General features: G+C 34.2%; 2 protein-coding genes across 2 annotated transcripts; both read right to left on the reverse strand.

The window, feature by feature from the left end:
• Positions 1–1,667: 1,667 nt before the first annotated feature.
• Positions 1,668–15,014, reverse strand: LOC141839883 (ferrochelatase-2, chloroplastic-like). Its single transcript, XM_074727733.1, has 11 exons — positions 14,863–15,014; positions 14,538–14,646; positions 11,542–11,866; positions 10,532–10,675; positions 8,226–8,327; positions 6,998–7,101; positions 6,797–6,923; positions 3,620–3,772; positions 3,308–3,408; positions 2,975–3,176; positions 1,668–2,125 (listed from the first exon to the last, which is right to left on the reverse strand). Exons 1-11 carry the CDS (start codon positions 14,909–14,911, stop codon positions 1,898–1,900), a joined length of 1,644 nt encoding a protein of 547 aa, XP_074583834.1. The 5' UTR covers positions 14,912–15,014; the 3' UTR covers positions 1,668–1,897.
• A 1,465-nt stretch (positions 15,015–16,479) lies between these two features.
• LOC141839279 (ras-related protein RABA2a-like) lies at positions 16,480–20,821 on the reverse strand. The gene is made up of 2 exons (XM_074726991.1): positions 20,606–20,821; positions 16,480–17,129 (listed from the first exon to the last, which is right to left on the reverse strand). The coding sequence occupies exons 1-2, from the start codon at positions 20,768–20,770 to the stop codon at positions 16,641–16,643; spliced, it is 654 nt and encodes a 217-aa protein (XP_074583092.1). The 5' UTR covers positions 20,771–20,821; the 3' UTR covers positions 16,480–16,640.
• Between the last annotated feature and the right edge of the window lie 2 nt (positions 20,822–20,823).

Below are 20,823 nucleotides of genomic sequence, written 5' to 3' on the forward strand. Positions count from 1 at the left end.
TCTTTGTTTGTTAGCTGTTCCATAGAAAAGAAGAAAATGGATTAAAAAACAGAGTATAGAAAATAATTACAGAAGAGATATAGAATAATTTGTATGATCTGATCCTTATAGACTAACTGAAAAGTACAATCTGTACATTTAGCCAAGGTTTTGATCCTTTTGTTTGCCATATTACTGTAAATGTTTGAACACACAATTTAAAATAGAATAATTCATTTTAAGTAATGATTTTATTTTTTTATTCATTTTATATTTTTAGGAAAAAATTATTTGACATCTATTAAATAGAATACTACTTATCAAGTTTTCATTTTAAAATAAAAATAAATGAAAAGAGTGACTCACCCTGCTAATTCCAGTAGTAGTTTGAAACTCACTAAATTGACCAGCTCAGCCGATTATAAGAAATAGGCAAAAATCACCTGGGCGTTCATCATTTATAAAAGAGTGACATCCCATTTTTAATTAAAGTCAAATGGATATCTCTTTACTAGTTTTATCCTAAAAATACTGCTTAATCCAATATTGTTGTAGTTGTTATCAATAGTTGTTATAATGCATAGAAACTACCGAGTAGTTGCTATAATATATAGAAGCTACCTAGTAACTGTTACAGCGTATTTAGAATAAATTTATAATTTAAGATTTAATGATTTATATTGTGTATAAACTATCTAGTAGCTGCTATAATGTGTTTATGGTTTACACCATATAGAAACTATCCAATAACTATTATAATGTATAGAAGCTATCCAACAATTATTACAACATGTAGAAACTATCCAATAGCTGCTACAACATATTTTGAGTAAGTTTAGGATTTAGATCTAAACATTATTATATCAAAATATTATTTATCAATTTGATTAAAATTATTTAAACTTTATTAAAATCACTTTAAAATAGTTGTAAAAACTATTATGTAGCTACTATAATCTTAAATTTATCTTAAATACATTATAATAACTATTAGATAATTTTTATACGTTATAATAATTATTCGATAACTTCCACATGTTAAATCCTAAATTCAATCTAAACACATGCTAACCATTATTGAGTAGCTTTTATATGTAACAACTATCAATAATTGTTATAACAACATTGGATCAAGAAGTATTTTCTAGATAAAATCGGAACATCCATTTAATTTTTTTTTAAAAGTACACATTTTATATTTCCCTTAATTTGGAAGCTTTTTGATTTTTGCTCCTAAGAAATCATATGGTAGGATTCATATAATTGAAAACTTGAGTGACACTTTGAGTTGTTTATACCTATATATTTAGATCTTTTTTCTTTAAAAAATTGTCTATCTATTTGGGGTTTTCTTATATTTTACTATGCATAAATTTTATATATAATTTAAATATTTAAGATACAAACTTTATTAAGTTTCTTGATTGCATCCTGGTCGAGCTTCGAGCCTTTACCTGTTTTTCTGGTTCATTTCATATTTTTTTAACATTTTTCTGAGTTGAAACTTGAAATTGCCATCACTTTCCAGAACCGAAACACAAACACACAATTCCATATGAACACCCCTTTTACAGATTTCAAATACATTAATCCTAATCATCAGTTAATTAGCGGCAGAAATAAATTTTACTTGGATCTAATTATGACTATAAAGGAAGCTTTACAAAAACAAAACATTGTGAAGACACTTTGGTAGTAAATTTTTCAGTAGTTCATATCCTTTAAGATTGACTGAAAATGCGATAAGCAGTATCTCTGTTCAGTGCTCTGATGCTCTAACATGGAATTCAGTAACAACTCCATATCCTCCATTAACATATCGAGGTCGGTAACATATTCGTGTTAAAATTGTATTTACATGGTTTTATCTTCAACTCTTTTGCTTGAATCTCCAGAATTCAACGAGGCAGAGTAGTTTTCATTTAATGGATCTGGGAAGAATGCCCCACTGGTGCAAGAACCCTTCCCCTGTGGTGATTTCCAGCACCAACAAAGCAAGGACAGCTAACATGGCTGCTCTGCCATTCCAGGTCTCGGCGCTTGGGGTCCAACCCCATTCCCACACTGCTACTAGAGGAGGAAGCTCTGCACGCTTCGAGTCGTAGGCTGCCAGTAGCTCTTCAACACTCCCAAGAGGAACAAGTGACTGCATTTGCCAGAGCTTAGTAAGATTAAGCCACCACCAATAATGCACTTGCAATGCATATCGAGTGTCAAAGGCTTAGAAGGGCTTTAAGAACTTGAATTATCTATCAAACTCTAATATCTCACAAACAATGTAAGAGAGAATGTTTGCTTCATGGAACAATAGGCGGATCTTATTCCCCCATCACTTTTGTTCAACCAAGGGACTCATAGCTCCCCTACCTTTTATGGATTGAAAACTATGGAGATCTCTAACATGGAGAGTGACAGACAAGCTTAGTAATTCTTACCGTGAGAGAATCAATACATGTTACAGAATAAATGGGTTTTCTACCAACTGCAAGGTTTAGAATCCATAAGAAGCAATGCACCCTGTCGTATGATGTTAGGCCTCATAAGATTCTGTATCAACATTTGGAGATCTATGATCATGAATTGGTGCCATTAAGTGACACATTACTACTCAATTTGAGAAGTATACTAGTTTATCAGGTTACTTATGGAAATAATACCGTAACAATATATCTATACATATGAGATTGGCCTTCCTTCATCAAGAATTGGAACTCCATCCTGTATTTTTTTTTCCTTCTATTTTTACCTCTAAAAAAAAAGAGCTTCAACTTGAATTAGGGAAGACTACTCCGAAAGGAAAACTTCCCTATCTCCTATCTACTATCTACGAATGAGAATACCCAACGGTGAATATAGGCAGAGCTTGAAGATTAAGGTGTAAAATAGCAAAATTTTTAGTGTTTCACTTTGCTGTTTTACCCCAAATCCAAACTAGCAGAGAAAGGAACAGTTCTTAGCTTCAACTTATGCATAAAATTCAACTGTTGGTCGTTACCTGTCGAGCCTCAAGACTGGAAGCTGCCATAGCTCCTACATATGGAAGACTTTCGATAACAGCATCAGCTAGATCTGAAATAAATGTAGGCTCGCATCCTAAAGCAGGAACACGACCCCAATTCTCAATGCCCGACTTGAGAGCCAATTCTCTATACTCCACATCAATTTCTTCTAGTGTTTCAATATGCTCACTCACAAAACTACAAATTGGATACCAAGAAGTAAACAAGTTTATGGTAGCTCAAAAGTCAATTGGAACATATATAATCTGCATATAAGCAAATTCTTGAGATATGCAGGATGAATAGATTATATGGAGATGCAAGTGTACCTAATAGGAACAGCTAGAAGACTTTTTACTCCTTTTTGCCCAAGCTCAACTATCGTTTCATCAGTGTAGGGTTTCAACCATTCCACAGGTCCAACTCGACTCTATTAAATCATTCAATGAAGCTTAATTGAAAGACAATGAAACAATCATAAGATTAACTTGTATTGGATTGAGTATGCACATGTGCTTAGCTACGTATGCTCAAGCTAATGTATTATACAGACATAAAAAAAGAGGCCATGGAAAGAATTTGTTCCAAATAAACCACCACTTAGTAAACATTCTGATCTTAAGAGCTATAAACTTGTTTACCTGGTAAGCAAGAGTGAAAGCATTAGTTATTCCACGTTCTTCCAGCTCTTCCATAATTAAATCCACACATTCCTCCATCTCTGCTTTGTAAGGGTCTCCAGCCTCTTTCACGTAAGCAAGTGGAACACCATGAGCACTAAAAAATAGCATAACCTAATAGCCAGTTTTCCAAGGCAAGATATTTCAGTTCAACAAAAACAGTGAGATCAGCTGTCAGTTTTGGTTCAAGGATTCATCAAGGTGCAGAAAACAAAAAAGCTCTTAAGCAAAATTGAGGGCTCAACAATAAAAATAGAAACGTGGATTGACAGAAATGAGCATTTGATACAAATCTAATAATACACCAAAAGCACAAACTTTAATGCAATATTTTCAGTTTAATTGTCAAGCTCGTCTTGGAGATGCAGAAGAAATTAATAACATTACAGAATATTAAACTGAAATGCTTTCAGAACACAACTAAAATCAAATATTCTCTTAGAAATGAATACATATGCACCTACATACTTCATATGGACTGTGTGACACTGATCACATGCGATGTATAAACTCTCTTTAAAGTATGGTATTTATGTTTGGGTTCTAAATACATTGAGCTATATAAACTGTTAAGGATTCATTTATGACTCCTAAATGTTAATTGCAGACCATCTGTCCCAAAAGATTGAGCTATTAGGAAATAGAATAATCTATACATTTATAGTCTTAACATCATCACAGCCATGGAAAAGGAGATCAAATTGTCCAAGCTGAACACGTGACCTGACTCTACTTAACTTGGGAATATTAGAACGATAGGAATATAGGCTCTCTAATTTTGGTACCATCTTAAATTGCTATTGGCTGGTCACAAACTATTTGCCGGGAAATTTAAATACAGTGTGGCATGGAACCATGTACAAAAATTACCAACACCAATATGCCCACTAACTAAAGTGTCCATGTGGAATCATTCACGAGGCTGTGAGCCCTAGCCCCAATACCCTGGCAAGAAGCCACATGTTTCCTCCCTCTTCTTTTTCCTCTTCCTCTTTATTTCCACTTCTCGTTCAGTGTTGAATAGTACCACCTCATATCAACACAGGGTTTTCCCTTTGGTACTAGAACCATCTCATTCCAAATGAGATTTTAAACTTTGCTATTCTCCTCATCAGCACAGGCACCATCTCATTAATGTTGAGAACCAAAACTTCAGCATTGAATGAAACTTTAAAGCTTTCTATTTCCCTCATTAGTGAAATATTAAATGCTTGTATTGTATTAGAAATGGGCTTTAATTAAACTATCCTTGTGCTTGATCTGGAATGAAAATTGCTGCGTTTCTCTTCTGACAAAAGAATTAGTTATTTGTAACAATACTGATATATAAACACAGTACATTAAAAGGCCAACTGGCTGTCTATCATTTCATAACTTAGCTTATTACATGAGCATTAACACTTGAAAGTTTGAAATTGGCAGCATACTGCTGTATTGTTATAGCAAGGGTGCAATTTCTTGAATAAAAGGATTCTACAAACTATCATTGCAACAGCTGGATTTGCTATTACAACAAACAGTGCTACATGAATTATTAGGCTACTTTTTATCAAGTTAGGATTTATATATGTTGCAACATTTTAAGTTTCTATTCAATAAAATTCCTCTTTCGCTCTCTAATAGATATCAGTCATAGCCCCTGGGTCTAATTCATCCTTTTTTATCTCTTCAATTTTCCTTCAGCTAGGGAACCATAGTATGTTACAGTATATATGAGACCCCTCCCTTCCATATATCTTCATCTGCTTCAGACTGTGATCTCCCTGCATGAACTACATAAATTCACAACCATGGTCCAAATTTCAAGACTTCCTAGTGAAGTTTTGGAAAAAGGAAAAACTATATTCAGATTGCAGTCAAACAACTGAATAATGCAGATGAGGTTCCATATTTTTATTTTTTATCAAATGCATCTAGTTATTGACAATAATGCATACCACCATGTGTCAAAATATGAGTTTACATCACCTACATAATACATCAAATCAATTGACCAAAGAATTTAATAACAAAGGGCAGCCCAATATACGAAGCTCCCGCTTGAGGTCCTACGGAAGGGTCTATCGTATGCAGTCTTACCCTGCTTTGTAAGATGTTGTTTCTGAGACTCGAACTCATGACCTTTAGGTCACACAACAACAACTTTACCGTTGGACTGAGACATGCAGTCTTACCCTGCTTTGTAAGATGTTGTTTCTGGACTCAAACCCGTGACCTTTAGGTCACACGGCAGCAACTTTACCGTTACACCAAGAGTACCCTTTTAACCAAAGAATTCAAATATAAAAAATAATTACATCTACACTTGACATATAATTAATCATCCTAACAATCCATCAGCCAACGCGAGGTGTGTTGCATAGGACTTTAAATGAATTAAGCATTCGTGAACAAGTTTGGTGTACAACTTAATAAAAGCTTGCTTATGTTCATTTAATATACACAAGGTCAATTAAATGAATAATCTTCATTAAACTAAATGAACATGCTTAAATATTAATGTTCGTGAATAAAGATCATGAATTGTTCATCAATAATATTCACAAACAATATCCACGAACAAAGCTTATGAACTATGTTCATCAATAAATCTTTTATCAAACTTGTAAATATAATGAAGCTCTCAAAACGAACATACAAATTTGTAATATCAACCTCATTAACCAACCAAACAAGCTTAAGAATGAAAAAGTTTCAAACAAATTCGGATTAAGAGTTCAATAATCTAAACAAACCAAACTCAAGCCGAGCTCAAGCTCGAAAAAAAAACCAAGCTAAGCATGAACAATTGTTTCAAGAGACATTTATTTTAGGCTTGACTTGGCTTGGCTCGGTTACCTTATATAATAAATTTGAACACCCAAAGTTTGGTCCAGTTTGGCTTGTTCACAGCCCTATTGTTGCATACAAGTATAAGCAGCATAAACCCACAAACAATAGCATACAACAATGCATGTTAACCTAGCAACACCAAGATGCTTCTTATTTTTCAATTTGGAAATCCAGTTCAATAAAATCAGTATTAACTTAGGCATGATCCAGATTATAAAAGCTAGAGACTGGTTTAGCTTGGATGAACAGATGTGATATGGTCCTTATCTAAAGAGAATATACATTTGAGTAAAATTCAATCCATACCTTCATGGGTGATTCAAATTTCTGCAACTCTCTTTCAATTAAATCAGCCATTGCCTTGATATATCCTTCTCGCTGATACCAAGAAGGTATAACAGTATGTTGCATATTAACCAAATATTGATCCTCCCTAGACACCACAAATTGACATCACAGATTGATTCAGAAGAAACATGGACTATGGGGCCATATTTAGGACTCAACCTGAATATACATTCCAATAGACGAAGACTTGAACCACTAGTTGAGATCGAGAATTGCGGATATAGAGGAAGCACAACAAGTTTTGTGATCCCATCCATCTTAATCTGCCAGCAAAAAAGAATTAAACATTTACTTACCGATAAGTAGCATATAATCAACCATACAAGATCCAGATTAGTGGAAATAAATTTTCACTCAAAATTTTCTTTGGAAAATATTGTCGTGAAAGTTTTCAAAAATTGAACAAACTGCAAGATAATTAGAAACTGAATTGCAGATCTAATAGTTCAGGATATGTAAAATTAACTTACCGTATATGTAGAGCAATAGATTTGAGAATAAACAAAAAAACATAATGGGCAATAAACAATATAGAAAATCCTTATTCACTCATCATTACGTCAACATTTAAGATTCATGGAGTTAGGAACAACATTTTTCATCTAGGCTCAGGATCACCTTTGGTGGCCTAATGCAACCATTTGCATTTATTCACCCATCATAATTCATAACACCAAGATTTGTAAAGTCAGACATAATTCACTTCAACAAAAGGACAGATGCAAAGTGTAAATTTGAAGTCGCAGTCCAGGAAAATTAGATTTAATGTCCATTGAGCCAACAAAACCTCCATGGCAAAATACCTTCCCTTAGATCACTACCACTTAACTGCATCCAGGTTTACTTCACGGTTAAAAAAGAGTCATCCAAACTGTTATTTCTATCAGTTGTCCAAGAAGGAAACCGGAATGAAAATTAAAAGAAACTAGAAAAGGAAAACTTGTTCATTGTCAACTTTTAGCAAAAGCCATACAATTCTTTGTAAATCATACATAAGATTTTTTTTCTGTTCTGTTGATTAGCTCTAAACAAACAATTATATCATGGACAGAAACTCCCATGTATCCAATTGAATTGTAAAAACTAACAAACTTATAAAGGTAGGCGTTTAGGCTGTAAATAGTGGTCCAGATGCAATGGTAGCCAGTCAGTCAAACTTATAGAATGCACATTTGATCTATAATATCTTCCCAGGTAAGCCAATCATAAGTAGTCTCTATATGGTCATATGATATATACATATAGTTCCATAAAACCACTCAATCTACAAGAATAGAATGCTGTGGTTCCAACCATTCTAGCTCCATTATGAAAATGTATCAATTGATGATTGATATCGTTCCTTCATGGCATTCAATTCTTATCTAGAATATGGATTATTTCTGACCTGTTCAATAGCTTCTTCAGTAAATGGATGCCAGTAACGCATTCCTACATAAACCTTAGCAGGAACATTCTTGTCGCACAAAGCCTTTCTCAATGCTTTTGCCTTTATTATTCACATAAAAAACAATCAATTATATTAGTCCTGTAGTAGTTGACAACAGAAATTTGTAAATATTTTTAGAAAGTAAATTTGAAGGGTTGCAGTAGGCATCAACTATTGAAAATAATTTATAGGTACATCCTTAATTTACCTCTTTGTAATATAAAGCAAATAAATTTAAAACAGGAAAACAAAATGCTTTATACAAAACTAGGAATATGAAAGGTCAGAATATAATACTTTCAAACGATTTGAAAAAGAAAAAAAAGATCCATTTTAGAAAGCTTCAGTTTACATGAATCTTTTGCAACACCAGTCCAACACCTCCTTGGCCTCACTACTTATGTAAGAACAATAATGAATCACTAGGTGATGCAAGTCACTCCCTCACTGAACAGTGAGCATCATCAAACATTAAAGTTTGAGTTATTCATGAGCAAGTATATAAAATGCTCTTGAGATAAGGCTAAATTCTTATGGGTAAGTATTCTTTTGAATGATACCAGAGTAATAAAACCAGATCAAAGAACCAACCTACACAAATATATATGCCATAGAAAATGGCAAACTATGAATCTGCTCTTGCAGTTCCATACCTCTCTATTTTTTTTTTTTAGAATCTCCATGTCAACCACATAAAAGGTGAGTGCCATGTGAAAAGGCAGGATGTTGAACTAGGTTCTCCGCACTCCATCCCACATAGCCAAGTAAGGGCATGCTTGGTGTTTGAGAGTGCCCATATTAAGGAGGTGCCCTCTCTCAAGTAGCTAATCATTTTGGGATAGAATGTGCTCTGCCGTGCTTTAACATGACCTCAAAGCCTCAACTTGAATCTTGAGCATGAGGGGGTATGTTGAAGCCTTTGATCCTAAAACTCTTCATCTACCCCACTCAAGCTGGACAACAAACACTCGTACAAGTTTACATTTATGCCTATAAATCAGATATCAATGCATAAAAACTTTTCGATAATGAGTTGCCCAAAACCTAGACAAAACATGAACTCTAGGGTATCATCCAAAAAGGTCATGTTTTGTCACATGGAATTGATGCAAAATTGTTTGCCGTTGTATCAGATTTGATGTAAAATGCATATTGTCAATGTCAGCTATGGCATCTGATAGATAAGATGCACTATTTATCATATCTCACTATTCAGGTCATATGCTAGCTACTTGAGATTTTATAACATTTTGGCACTAATTTTATGGGTCATAAAACTTTATGACACAGGAGGATCGCAACTATCACTGTTCAGGTCATATGATAGTTTGGCACTAATTTTTATTATGGGAATAACATTTTTGACATGCTTATTCCAGAGATTTTATACTTTTTCACCCATCATATTTTCTAAATAATCATTAAAAACAAAAGAAAAACAGGATGCATGTAAGTTCAATAAACTGATTGATAAAGTAAACTAAAGGAAATGAGATACTAGCTTTTCAGTTAGTAAGGAGTTAAGAAGTATTTTGGGTTCAAATCTCCTACCTATACACATACAACTGTTAACTGGTCACTTTTGTCTCCATTTTCTCCCCCAAAAAAGGTAAATAATTTGGAGATTTACTCAACAAAAACTATTAGTCTTTTAGAAGCATCATGTTACAATTTATTAAACCAAAGTAATTTGTTCAATCCATTCAGTAGTTGCCTTAAGCATTGGAATAAGATCAATTGACTAAAATGAGGATTTCATTTCACTTAATGTATGCCTTAAGGATCTGGATATGGTAATAAAAATATATATAACAAAATCATCATGAAGCCTTGTCAGTCCCAATTGTTTGGCTCAGCTACATGGATTTTATCCATCCAATGCATTCTTTTGCTGCTATAATTTCCTACCACACTATTGATAACTTTGTCTAGAGTTTTCACTTCTTCATGGTCTCCCACTTTGATCATGATGAAATTAACATAGTGATCTCAATTACCTTTTATTTCTGTTTTACCAGTAAGGCATTGAGCTTGTTTGCTGAGCAACAAAATGATTATGTATCTCACTAATAACAAACCAACATATTAGAAGTTTAAACCAGTAAAAAGAAAAAACTGAAATTTCATAAAATGAGAATGTACTTCATTAGATTCGATCAAAAGATAAAATATTAAAAGTTAATTCATGCAAATTACTTTCAAGCAAAATTTGATTACCAATAGACTATCATGCTTTTTCCCCAAAACAATTCTTAGAAACTTACCTGTGCATCAGTTATCTCTCTGAGTGGAGATCCACCACCAATAGAAGCATAACCTTCTTTGCTTTTAGGTGCTCTGACAACAGAGATAAATTGAGCCAAAGGCTTTTGAAGAAACCGGAACAGTCTAGGAAGCCGAATTATGTCCTGTAAATTAAAAATATCACCAAGTAGGTTGTCAGGATTAAAATAGTATTATCAGATTTCATGTTGATAAAGCTTTGGCAAACAATCTCACTTTCCAAGTAACTCAAATTTCATGTTGTAGGTAATGCTTTGGCAAACAATCTCACTTTCCAACTACTTATAGTGAAGGCATGCCTCAGTGTTTATGTAATGCAAACTCAACAAACTTAAAGCAAAACATGTGTAATGCACTCTCTCATAATAGAATTTTGGTCAGTATTAAACAAAATTATGATGAGATGTATTCAATTGGTATTGAAAGCTTACAATTGATAACAAGGACAAAAGATGAAAGTTAAAATTGTAGTGATGTAGATTAAAAAACTGCCCAATAAAATTTTCAAATATACCATGCTGTGAATCCTGGAGCTCTTATTCAACAAAATCTTTTTGTGTTTTGATTAACCCTATAAAATTGTACTATTAACAGTTGCTGTCGCTGTTATTGTTGACTCTAGAAATATTGGTTAAACACAGTGGAAAAATTGTCAGTTCCTGTTGACTCTAGAAATATTGGTATGTTAATAGTTTGTTAATTGCAGTCCATCAGTCATTCACCGTGCGCCCAACAGAATAAGAATTCCCCCTTTAACAGAGTAACAATCAATGTCATGAAAGGTGCATTCATCAGTGAATAGCAACTAACATTTCCACAAAGGATTTCTTGCTTGATTTCAAGGGTGCCATATGTGCTCTCAAGCAATTAGTTAGCCAAATCGTAGAATGTTACAAAGATGACTCAAGCTTATGAATGCATTTTTCAGGTGTCGTTTGCCTGTAAACTATGTCATTGCAAAGATGGAAAAAGAAAGTGAAATTTGATATACCGGGTCAGCAAATAGATTAAACAAGAATGGTTGGACATCATCGAGGGTCTCTGGCCCACCTAGATTGAGTAACAAGACTCCTATTCTTTCATTACCCAGAAGAAGTTTGTCCTGTGGTGTTTGAGATGTAGAGGTGAGCAATGCTTCCGAGGATGATGAGCATAGTTTGAATGATAGCCTATGATTGGATGAAGATGAATCATGCTTCCATAAACAGTTTCTTGAAACTATATTTTTCATTGTGTAACATAGACTGGTATGAGATTCCATGTGGCAGCCAGAATGGTTCAACATCTGAATTGAGCATGTTGCAGGCACTTTAATCCTGTTACATGAAATGATTAATTATATCAATTCTATCTGAGTAAACTACCACAAAGCAATATGTTTATGCTAACTAAAAATAACTCAAACAAGTGAAACCCAGAAAGATATGCATCCTTAAACTAGGATGGGAGCCATAAGATAACAGAGAACAGAACAACAAGACATACCAAAATGCTGCATGAGTAGTGAAAGTAGTGAAACCTTGGATTATTCATTAACCAACTGAAATTGGTCATTTTAAGAGGAAAAAAACAGAACAGTCACATAGAGAACCAACTGATGCAAATTAGAATTTATTTTTTAAGAGTTTTAGACAGTTTATTTTGGCAAGAGTGTTTTATCTAGGACAGTAAGATATCTAAGGTGGTGTTTTTATCTGGTAATTGTCATTATTAGAGAGTTTGATAGAGTCCTTTTGCATATAAGATTATTTCTTTCCTAAAGTATTTTAGTTTATTAGTTTTTCCCTATTTATTTATTTTGGTTTATTTTCCGATATTGGGTTGGTTGGGACTTTAAAAGAGACCTCAATCCCCCTCTTCTTCTTTATAATATTTATCTTTTCAGAGTTTGATTTTGGTGTTGAATTAATTAGTATTGGAGTTGAATTCCTAATTCAGTTTGTTTGCGCTTTCCCTTCAAGCACTACATATCTCGGCCTGTACACCCTTCACAGCTTCCACCCCTCATGATCACCATTAACCCTTCTATTGCAGCCCCTCACCTCTCATAAGAAGCAAAATGAACTACCACCTGGAACAAACCCCCACCACAGTTCACTTTCGCCTCTGCACCTCAACGATGAGGAAGATTTGTTTCTTTGTAGACAAGTGGTCCAAAACCTCTTGCCATCACTAATTCCCTTTGAACACTTCCCAAAAGGCAGCTCCTACCACTTCCTGCAGAAACACAACACAGAAAACCCCACAGTCTAATCCTGTCACCCTTCCACCAAAATTCCATGCTTTCCTCTCCACTTAATCTCCCTAAACCTCACTGACCCACAGTCTTGTAGCAGGATACGTGCACTGCTACAAGACCGCTACCCATCCTTCCTACCACTTGTGTCAGACACCATTCTACAGCAGATCCAACAAAGAAATCACCAAACCTTCACAAAAACCGCCTGTATTGCACTCCAGATTTGTTGAACCATAGAAATCTCTATCTTTGACGCACCTCCTCTGCTCCGATGCACCTTGCACTAGTTCCTCCTGCAGAACCTACCAGGCGCAAGCTCCATGCCTTCCAGTACCTACAAGAGCCACTCGGAGAAGTTTTCACATATGGTGCCAAGAAATCCATTATTCCTTCCTGCGGCAGGTGACAAACTAGATTTTCTCTCACAAAGACCCCATCCAAAGTTTGAGGTAATCTTCCCCTTGCGGAAACCCATCTAGTCTTCCTCTTGTAGAATATGGGCATGAGTCAAGTTACTGAATCAACAACAATCCCACTTATTTTAAAAATATATATACATATATGTATATAAACTAGTGGCATGATTTGAAATCTAGTGATATGCTGCAGAGCACAGTCAAAAGGTGCAAATAAGTATCATGTCATGCCAACAGCTGGCATGCTTCGACACACAACAAGATGAATTTAAGTTATTATTGTTATTTTTCCAAGATTTAATGCTATTGATTATGTAATTTCTTAGCCTTATTTTTAAGAAGTAAATAAGATAAGTGGAAGAAACTTATAGGTGTAAAATTTAAATGAATTTATCTAATTAATAAGGTCTTAGTAAAAGTAGAGAATTTAAGGGAATGAGGATAAAATGGATAAGGTTTTAACAAGTGTTGAAGAATGGCGAGCGTCAATATGATATAGTACAACAAAATTTAAATTCAATTGACTATTTAATTGTAATTATTTTATTTTTAAAAGTAAATAAACTAAGTAAAAAAATTATAGTGTAATTCATTTGGCACACTTCAATGCAGGCAGATGTGTGTCAAGTATGGTGTTCAAATTGTAATGTTTCAGATGAATACCAAAGCTCTAGCAATCGAATAATATTCTAAACCTTTTTATTATCTAATGCATGATTCTCATTTTGATATTAGTAAGGTGTGATCAATCATAGAGATCTTGTAATATTTTATAACTTATTGCTCTAAAATTTTATTTTAAATAACTTTTTAATTAGTATTTACTTATGTTTGGAAGTAAGCAAGTCAATCGATGAGGATTATATGATTAAAACTTGTTTGAATCCATCCCAACAAGAACTCTAACGTGTTGATGAATTTCCTGTCAGCACAACAAAACAGAGAAAGTGTTTCGATCAGAGACTCAAACTCCAGGACAGTATGAGATTTTAAACTTCACCAATCCTTACATTAAGTGAAGTACAGTTGCAGAAGTATAAGAAAGGTGATGTTCGAATAATGGAAAACCAAGATAGTATTTCCATCCATGGATGAATGTTCTTACAGCAATATCTAAATGTTCACATAGTTTACTATACGAGTTGATTATCTCCAACAAGGAACAAAGAGTATGTAACTTCATTGGAATACGTAGATTTAAAATTAAGAAGTTTTAACATATTTCTCAAATAAGAAAGCCCACGTATTCGATTCGCAACAGAATAAACCATACTGAAAAGTAGCTTAAAGAAGAGGTTCCAAATAACAGTCTGAGGATGAGGAGTAAAATACTTTTTCGGCAACGACACTGTCTGAGACAAAGCTGAAGAACCAAGGTGTAGGCCCGCCATCTCCAAGAAGCCCCGGGTACTGGCTTGATGAGATGATGACAATCGCTCCCCTGGCGGAGAATACACAAAATAAATGAAAAATCAGCAACATCAGAGTAAATACGGCAGGAGATTCATGTCCATTAAGTAGATACAGCTTGCTGTCTTCAACCATAGAATGTGAAAAACGTCAAGAGGTTACATAAAACATCAGATCAGAGACGGAAGAAAAAAAATGGACAAAAACATCATCCGCGAAGACTAAGAAGGGTCTGATCTGATCTAACATTGGGAAGCGGGAGTAGGGAGGGAAAGCGCCAGGATCTCTATTCCCATGCCGAAGGGATGGGATTTGCCCTCCTCCTCCGGCGGAAACTGAGGGATCCGCGAGCGAAGAAGAGAACCCCCGAAGGTGAAGCGGCGGCGGCAGGCGGATGGGCGTCGAGATTTTTTGTGGAGAAAAGAAAATTAATTAAAATTGTTTTTCAATTTTAATCCGCAATGGTTGGCGTGGCTTTTCCGACAGTGACCAAGGGGAAGTGAATCTTGGCCGTTAGTTTCATCCTTTTCGACGCGGACGGCCAGATGTTGCAGAGGCTGGAGACTACTTTGTGGGAATTTTACTGTACCATAGAATTGGACTTTGTTTACTGTGGTAGAAAGGAGAATAATGGGAGAAGGAAATGAATGGAGATAAGAGATAGAAGAAGAAAAAGATTTATCATTATTATTTGGAACAAAAATCAATAAGGTAAACGTTTTTTTTAAAAATGGTAGAAAACAGCCCGTCAATCTATTTTTGTTTAACAAAATTCTCTTATTCAACATTGTTGTGTAAACCACTTAAGTAGTTTCCAAGCTATTCAAGTCTCGATTAAAAAAAAAACTCATTCGATTAAATTATGAGTCGAATTCGAATCTAATTTTCGAACTAAAAAATATTATCGAACCGAATTCGAGTTTAATAATATTTGATTCATAAACTCGTAAGCATATTTGTTTAGAGCTCATGAGTGTATTCGTTAAGAGGTTCGTGAAGATGTTCATTAAAAAAACTCATTTATCATATTAATATATATGATATATATATATATATATATAATATGAATTATAAATATTATATATTCGTTAAGAATGTGGTTTATCATATTAATATATATATATATATAATATAAATTATAAAAATATTATATATTAATATTAAATATATATATTAAGAATGTTTAATTTTTAAATAAATCATTTTCGAATAGAATTGAAACTAAACGTTTAACTTTTAAATAAGTCATTTTTAAATCGAATTCAAATTGTTTGTTTAATTTTTTATTACGTATTGAACTTAAACTTAATAATTAAAATTCAAATCAAATTCAATCTTAATGAAAATAAATCGAGCTCAACACTTATTCGATTCAACTCGATTTGATTACACCCTTACTAATTATAACAACTACTATTTATAACTATTATAACCTAACATTTCACTTTTAATTAATATTAATAATATTATATTATAATAGTTACTGTAATATAAATTATAAATTGATCATTTTCAATCAATATTATATTATAATAATTATAAATCACAATTGCTATAATAAATATCATCTCTAATTAATATCAATCTATATTGTAACTATTGTATTTGTATAATTGTAACTACAAAAAATGTAATTATTATAACATCATCAAAAAATAAACATAAATTGAAGCAGCATATAATATTATTTTGATAATCAATAATAAAAAAAGAGATGCCTTATGATTTTTGCTCTTATTATTAATTTTATGTTAGCAAATATCAAATACCACTACTCTCACATTAAACCTGTCTCCTGCAATAACATATATGAAATATAACAGAAAAAAATTGCAAACAATAAAGGGAGCATAACAGGGAACGATAAAATTTTCAGCAATCACCTCAACTGATCATAATATATCTTCAAAAATAAAAAATAGAAAAATAATCACTTCATCATGTAGAACAAGAAATGATAACGAAGGAGCCAAAGTGGGAAGTTTGAAACCATTACAAACTTAGAAACAAAGAGATCATAGACCATTATGTCGAGCAGCATTGCTTCTTTGCGCCATTGGACTCTGATGCTGAGACATCAATGGTCTTTCCTTCTTTTACACCTGCAGCTCCAAATCCAGGCTCGTCGGATGAGATGTTCTTTTTGCTAATACCTCGATAAATCTCTGCGAGAATCATTTGAAAAGCTTGCTCCACGTTCGTAGCATCCAAAGCTGATGTCTCTATGAAAGAAAGCCCTTCCTTCTCTGCGTAGCTGTGTGCATCTTCAGAGGCTACTGCACGCTGGTGCTTAATGTCTGTCTTGTTACCGACAAGCATGATTGTAATATTAGAGTCGGCATGGTCACGAAGCTCCTTGAGCCACCTACTGATATTATCAAAAGTGGTTGGCTTGGTCACGTCATAGACTAGAACAGCACCAAGGGCTCCGCGGTAGTAGGCACTGGTTATTGCCCGGTATCGCTCCTGGCCTGCTGTGTCCCATATTTGGGCCTTTATTATCCGACCTTCTACCTAGACAAGGTAGAAAGGAATAAGATTAAATCATACAAAAATTAACCAAAAACATGGAACCATATGCCTTAAGGTTCTCGAAACTTGATATAAGTCAACGTGTTAGCTGATACAAAAGATGTGTGAACTTTGATCTGGAAATATTATAAGCTATGGATCATACGGATGTTTCTCAAAAACATTCTAGGAGAATGATTTTTGCATATCCTCGTTTTGGTATAAAGGAAAGGTGCCATTCAACAGAAACATATTTTCAGGGAATGTTAAAGAAACTGTAACTTGAGAAGCTCAGTTGAAGCAAACGAAAATTTACAAGTATTCTATTTATCATGCCATTTTCATACTAGCTAAGAACTATACCTCAAAGCTATGATGTTTAGTTTCATGTGGTATAAATAACTAATTTCTTCATCGTACTCTATGGAAGCATTTTCTTTTATCAATATTAAGTATTGCATCAATGAGGATTAAACCCCTTAGAAGACAGGAAGCAACCCCTGATGCAGCTCCACCTCTACATTTTGCTCTGAATCTGAGATTTTGAATTGAACAAATGCCACTTCATTGTGACTAGAAGTCAAAGATGCTAATTATAATAATATTATGCTATTTGTTGGTTTGGAGGGAAAGAAGGACAAGCAGGGTTTCCACAGGGTAGCCAATTCTATTATTAGGTTTGCATCCTCTCTTCTCCTTCCATAAGATTTCATGCATAGATTGTGATCTGGTTGTTCATCCACTACATGTTTCCACATGCCAAGAAAATTAGTCAGAATGGACCAGAACTTTAAAACTAATAATGTTAACCAGTTTACAAAATTTTTTCCTTTTCCATTTTTGTACTTGTAGATAAATAGATATAAACCAGAACCAATCGTATTCCCCATCAATACTTAAAAGTTACCTATCTTTAGTAGAAAATGAAAAACAACTAACCTGATAACTAAGCAAAGTGTATTCTTTTTCACCAGCTACTATAATGATTAACTAGATTTTAAGGTTGTTGGTGATAAAGGATAATTAACTTATCTATATGGTGTTTAAAATCATCAAGCAAAAAGTTTTTATTATTCTCATTCCTCAGTGGTCAATAAGCAAAAGATACACATTCAGAATGATTGAAAACCTCACATGGTGCAGATCATTTCCAGAGGAAACTTAAGTCCATGGAATGGCATAGAAGGAAAGATTATACATAACCAAGCTTCACAGAAGGACTGGGATATCCCAGGTCATGGCCTCATTAAGTAATCTAGATAAGAAGTTCAACTGAGAAGATAGGTAAAAAGATTAAATTAGATGGAAAATTAGGATTCAATGAATCTACTTAAAGGCCTACCTATATGATAGTTCATAGATTGAGCTTTAAAGGCTATGCTCATCCTACGGTTACTATATTTAACAGTATTTGTGAATTGACCGTCAAAAAAGAAAATTTCTAGATGGAGTGTTAAGATGGTGACAGTATGATGAACTATCCTCGAGAAAAGAATGGTGAGAGTGTGATGAACTATCTGCAATAGAAAGAACTATCTGCACTAGAAAGAACAAAGGATATGAAATAATTGTATCATTAATTGTTTATTGTACTGTTAGTTGAGCCAGAACATAAAGATAGAGAAGAATAAAAAGGCTCAAAAAATGCAGATTAGACATATCACACACAAGCAAAGAAAATAAACAGTGTTAAAGGTTTGACAACTAACAAAGAGAAAGGAGTAAAAAATGCTTGACCAAGATATTGAAGTAGCATACTGTTGGCTAAATCTATCAAGATCTTGCTCTTAATTTGAATCATTACTATCTCAATGAAATCATGCTTCTCACTCCAACTAATCATGGGCTGATGGTTTTGTATGAGATTGAAGAAGCTTTGCAAATTTATTGTATTCTTTATTCGAGACAAAAAATGAATGCAGCATATCCATGTTTGGAAAATGTTTATGACAATATGAGGGAAAAATTAGAAACAAATAAACATTCAGGTTATCCTGTAATGGTGACTCAAATAAACAGCAGTTACAGCCCTAGGTAAACAGGTAATGGCTTTGATTTCCTCAACTTATAAAAAGGGTAAATCACCACATCAGTTTATCAAAATGGGGTGCAGAAAAATACACTGAGGTAATTTGCATGGTTTATCTAAGACAATGCTTCGTTGCGGGCTTGCCAATACCAATGAGTGCCAAATTGTATCAGAGATCTCTTGGCATCAAAATTTAAGTCGTTATCAAATACAATGGCATCAATTAGAAAACAAGCTCAATGTAGAAAACAAACAATGCAATGGGCAAAGTTACTTATAGAGGGCAAGATTGAAGGCAAAGTTGATCCTTCACTAACTTTGCAACCTGGGTCAGTCACAGGTTCAAGTGTGTAAACATTACTACAATGTATTTGCTTATGGATGATCCACATAAACAAAGCCAGAAGTATATGTTTATGGAGACAAACTACTTTGCACCCTCATATTCATTTAATAATCAACAGCATTGAATTTTACAACCATGGTTGAATAAATTGTTTATCCGTTTGTTGGATGCAAAATGAAATGAAATAACCAAAAAATAATCTTTTATAATTACCAAAACTTGCAAATAACAGATCCAAGTAGGAGTGGCGTTACTGAACTTTTAATAAATTGTGCATTTTCATCTACTGAAGAGACAGCAGGAACATAATCCATGTATTCAAGCTGGCATATTAAGCGCGTGAATGGAACTTGCCTAAATTGCAGACTGACACGTAGCCACAGTTTTTCAGTGAACACCAGCAAAACTCAATTCGTAAATAAATTCCTAGTATTATCCTAAGGCAACAATTTAGTTTATGGAAAAAAGTCATCTTTCAATTGTCAAACTACTGTTAACCTTTCATTACAGCTGGGTACCACTTTAAGAATGATTCCTAGATTTTATGTTCGGCTTACAAGTTGCAAGATTCAGCTTTATTCCTAATCCAGCAGTGGTATAGCATGAACATCAATGGATACTCTAAATTCACCAACATCATTCCAGAGCGCATAAAACTAGCAAGAATTAAACCGCGCTTAACGAAAACAAAAGTACATGATAAATGAGGCAAGAAATTACACAAACTTCACCCATTATCATACTCCATAGCTTTCCTAGAAAAAAAGGGGAAAAAAGGGGATGATAAGTTGATGTGCAAGCCCGAAAGGAGAACAGGACAATGCTAACACAAACAAACCCAGATCTAGGAAACTAGTTAATATTGAGATCATGAACATCATCAGAGATACCAAAGGAAAACATCTAAGGGGAAATGATCGACTTAAAAACACGGTCTTTCATGGAAAAACAAATAGTTAAGCTCTAAGATCCACGAAGCCCAACAAGACAGAAATGGATCTGTCGGTTCCGTAAAGGGAAACAAGAGATCACAAAGACATGATTGTGCACGCCAAGACCCGATCTATCGCAGGAAGGCACTGAAACGATAGATCTGATTGATACCTGGAGGGTCCGGGTGGCGAATTCGACGCCGATTGTGGACTTGGACTCGAGGTTGAACTCGTTGCGGGTGAAACGGGACAGTAGGTTGGTTTTGCCGACGCCGGAGTCGCCGATCAGCACGACCTTTACCAAGTAGTCGTATTCCTCGTCCGCCCTTCTCGCCATCTCTCTCCCTCCCTCCCGCAGCTTCCGCCCACAACCTCGACCTTTTCTAGTGT

The sequence above is a fragment of the Curcuma longa genome, chromosome 11 (genome assembly GCF_044706935.1).
Source record: "Curcuma longa cultivar G26 ecotype Majalengka, Jawa Barat chromosome 11, ITB_CL_G26_1.1, whole genome shotgun sequence".
NCBI lineage: Eukaryota > Viridiplantae > Streptophyta > Magnoliopsida > Zingiberales > Zingiberaceae > Curcuma > Curcuma longa.